This window comes from Brassica oleracea, unplaced genomic scaffold, assembly GCF_000695525.1.
Source record: "Brassica oleracea var. oleracea cultivar TO1000 unplaced genomic scaffold, BOL UnpScaffold01711, whole genome shotgun sequence".
Classification (NCBI taxonomy): domain Eukaryota; kingdom Viridiplantae; phylum Streptophyta; class Magnoliopsida; order Brassicales; family Brassicaceae; genus Brassica; species Brassica oleracea.
The window spans coordinates 3,825-6,109 of record NW_013618243.1 but is presented as its reverse complement, the minus strand read 5'-3'; the positions used below and the strand labels follow the sequence as shown (position 1 = coordinate 6,109).

General features: G+C 41.7%; 1 protein-coding gene across 1 annotated transcript; it reads left to right on the top strand.

Moving 5' to 3' along the window:
* Window positions 1-516: 516 nt before the first annotated feature.
* On the top strand, window positions 517-900 carry LOC106321466 (FACT complex subunit SPT16-like; the record flags this gene model as incomplete). Its single annotated transcript, XM_013759727.1, has 1 exon — window positions 517-900. A coding segment is annotated over one exon (384 nt), but the record flags the coding sequence as incomplete, so codon positions are not given.
* Between the last annotated feature and the right edge of the window lie 1,385 nt (window positions 901-2,285).

Genomic DNA, 2,285 nt, shown 5'->3' with positions numbered 1-2,285 from the left:
GCACATGGACGAATGAATAAGATAATGGAAATATGCAAGATATCAACAATGTAGTTCGTTTGAGTTATTAATAATCTGTTTCCTTCTTTGTAGTTTGTCTGAGTTATTTTAGGAAAACAATGAATATGTGGAAAAAACAATCATTTTTAATGTGAGACTAATTTAATTCTTAATGGCATTTGGCTGTAAATATTATGCAACTTTTAGGGTTATTTTATAAGTGTACTCCTGTTTTAATAAAGTAGATACTAGGATAAAACCCACGCTTTGTGTGGAGTGAGACATGCATAAAAATCATATATTCAAAGTAGGGTTGTTCAATCCAGATTTTGGTATAGTCTCGGCTCAGTTTTTCGATATTTTGGTTTATAAAAATTAGATACCATCTGAAAATTATATCTGTTTTGGTTTGGTTCAATTTATATACTCTCGATTTTTGGTTTATTCAATTTTAGTCTGGCTTGGTTTGGTTTTTCGATATATTGGTTTATAAAAATTAGATACCATACTGTACAGATATCTGAGCCTACGACAGAGGCGTTTCGGGCCAATGTAGCAGAAGGTTGGGCACTGGTTCATGGGAAGAAGCAGGGTAAGGATTTGGTAGAAGATGAGGAACTGGTGGTTTCACCATCTCGGTTTAGACCCTTACAGGACATTGATGAGGAAGAAGAGGAGGATAATATAGATGAGTATGGAAAGGAGACTGAAGAGGGTGAGATTCTAGAAAGTAAAGAAGAGGAGAAGAAAAGGCAACAGACGCAGGCGTCTCTAAGAGGCAAGAAACTTGCAGCTGGTTCAGCTCATAAACCTTCCCGTAGTAAAGTGATTCGTACTAAGGATTTGCTATATATGGGTAAACAAGGCACATCCAAAAAATCTTCCGTTAGGAAGATATGACGTCCTTCTACGCATGGAATATGCGTGGTTTCAACATGCCATGCAAGCATATTGCTCTTCGATCCTGGGTTCAAGCTGAGAAGCCTTTGTTCGGGTGTTTACTTGAAACGAGGGTGCAGGAAGGTAATCATCAAAGATGTATGCTAGCGGCATTGCCGCAGTGGAGTTCTCTCACGAATTATGCTTACCATCCTTTGGGGAGGATTTGGGGTTGTTGGAGTGATCAGGTTGTAGTAACGAAGCTGCATATGAGTGCTCAAGTCATCACATGTGCAATACATATACCAAGCACAGGGGAGCAGTTTATCTGCTCTGCTATATATGCTTTTAATACTGTCGCTGAGAGGGTGCAGCTGTGGGAGGAGTTGCGGGGTACACGAGCTGCATATGGTCATCTGGCTCTTCCATGGATTTTACTTGGAGATTTTAATGTCACACTTGCTTCTAGTGAACATTCCCGTGCTCTGGACTATCGTACGGATCAAGTAGGTATGCAACATTTTCAAGAAGCTACAACTGATTGTTCAGTGATGGATCTGCCGTATACAGGAGCCATGTTTACATGGTGGAATAAAAGAGAAGGGGACCCAATTGGCAAAAAACTGGATAGAGCGCTGGTTAATCAAGAATGGCTGACTCGGTATCCTCAATCTTGTGCTCACTTTGATGCAGGAGGCATTTCCGGTCATGCGAGATGCCTGATAAGGCTTACTGGTACCACTAACGAAGCAAGAAAACCATTCCGTTTCTTCAACTACTTGACGGAACACAACGATTTCCTTCCTACTATCAAACGCGTTTGGGACACTTCGGCTGCTTTGAATCATTCCAGAACAGCTCTGACTCGATTCCATCAGAAGTTAAAGCTCCTCAAGCAGCCTCTTCGAGCACTTAATAAAACTCACTATGGCGACCTCCCAGTTCGCACAAATCAGGCATATGAGGAACTTTGTGATTGGCAAAACAAGTACTTCTTGACCCCTCTCCAGCAAACATTGCTCGAGCAGCTGCAGCAGAGGAGAAGTGGAGTAAGCTTGCTCGCATAGAAGAAAAGTTTTATAAGCAGAAATCGTGTGTAAGGTGGCTGGGCGCTGGGGATCAAAATACTAAGTTCTTCCACTCTATGGTACAAAATCGGGTAGCCAAGAATACTATCTGAAGTCTTATCAATGCACAAGGCGAAGTCCTCACTTCTCTTCCTAATATCAAAAGAGAGGCGGTCAATCATTTTCAAAGCTTTCTACAGAGTCAGGATCCTACAACGGAAGACGTCTCAGTGGCATCATTACAGACATTGTTGACGTATAAATGCTCAAGGGAAGCAGCGGCTGTTTTAGTAGGGCCTGTCACACCTACTGAAATTCAACAGGCTCTTCACACCCTTC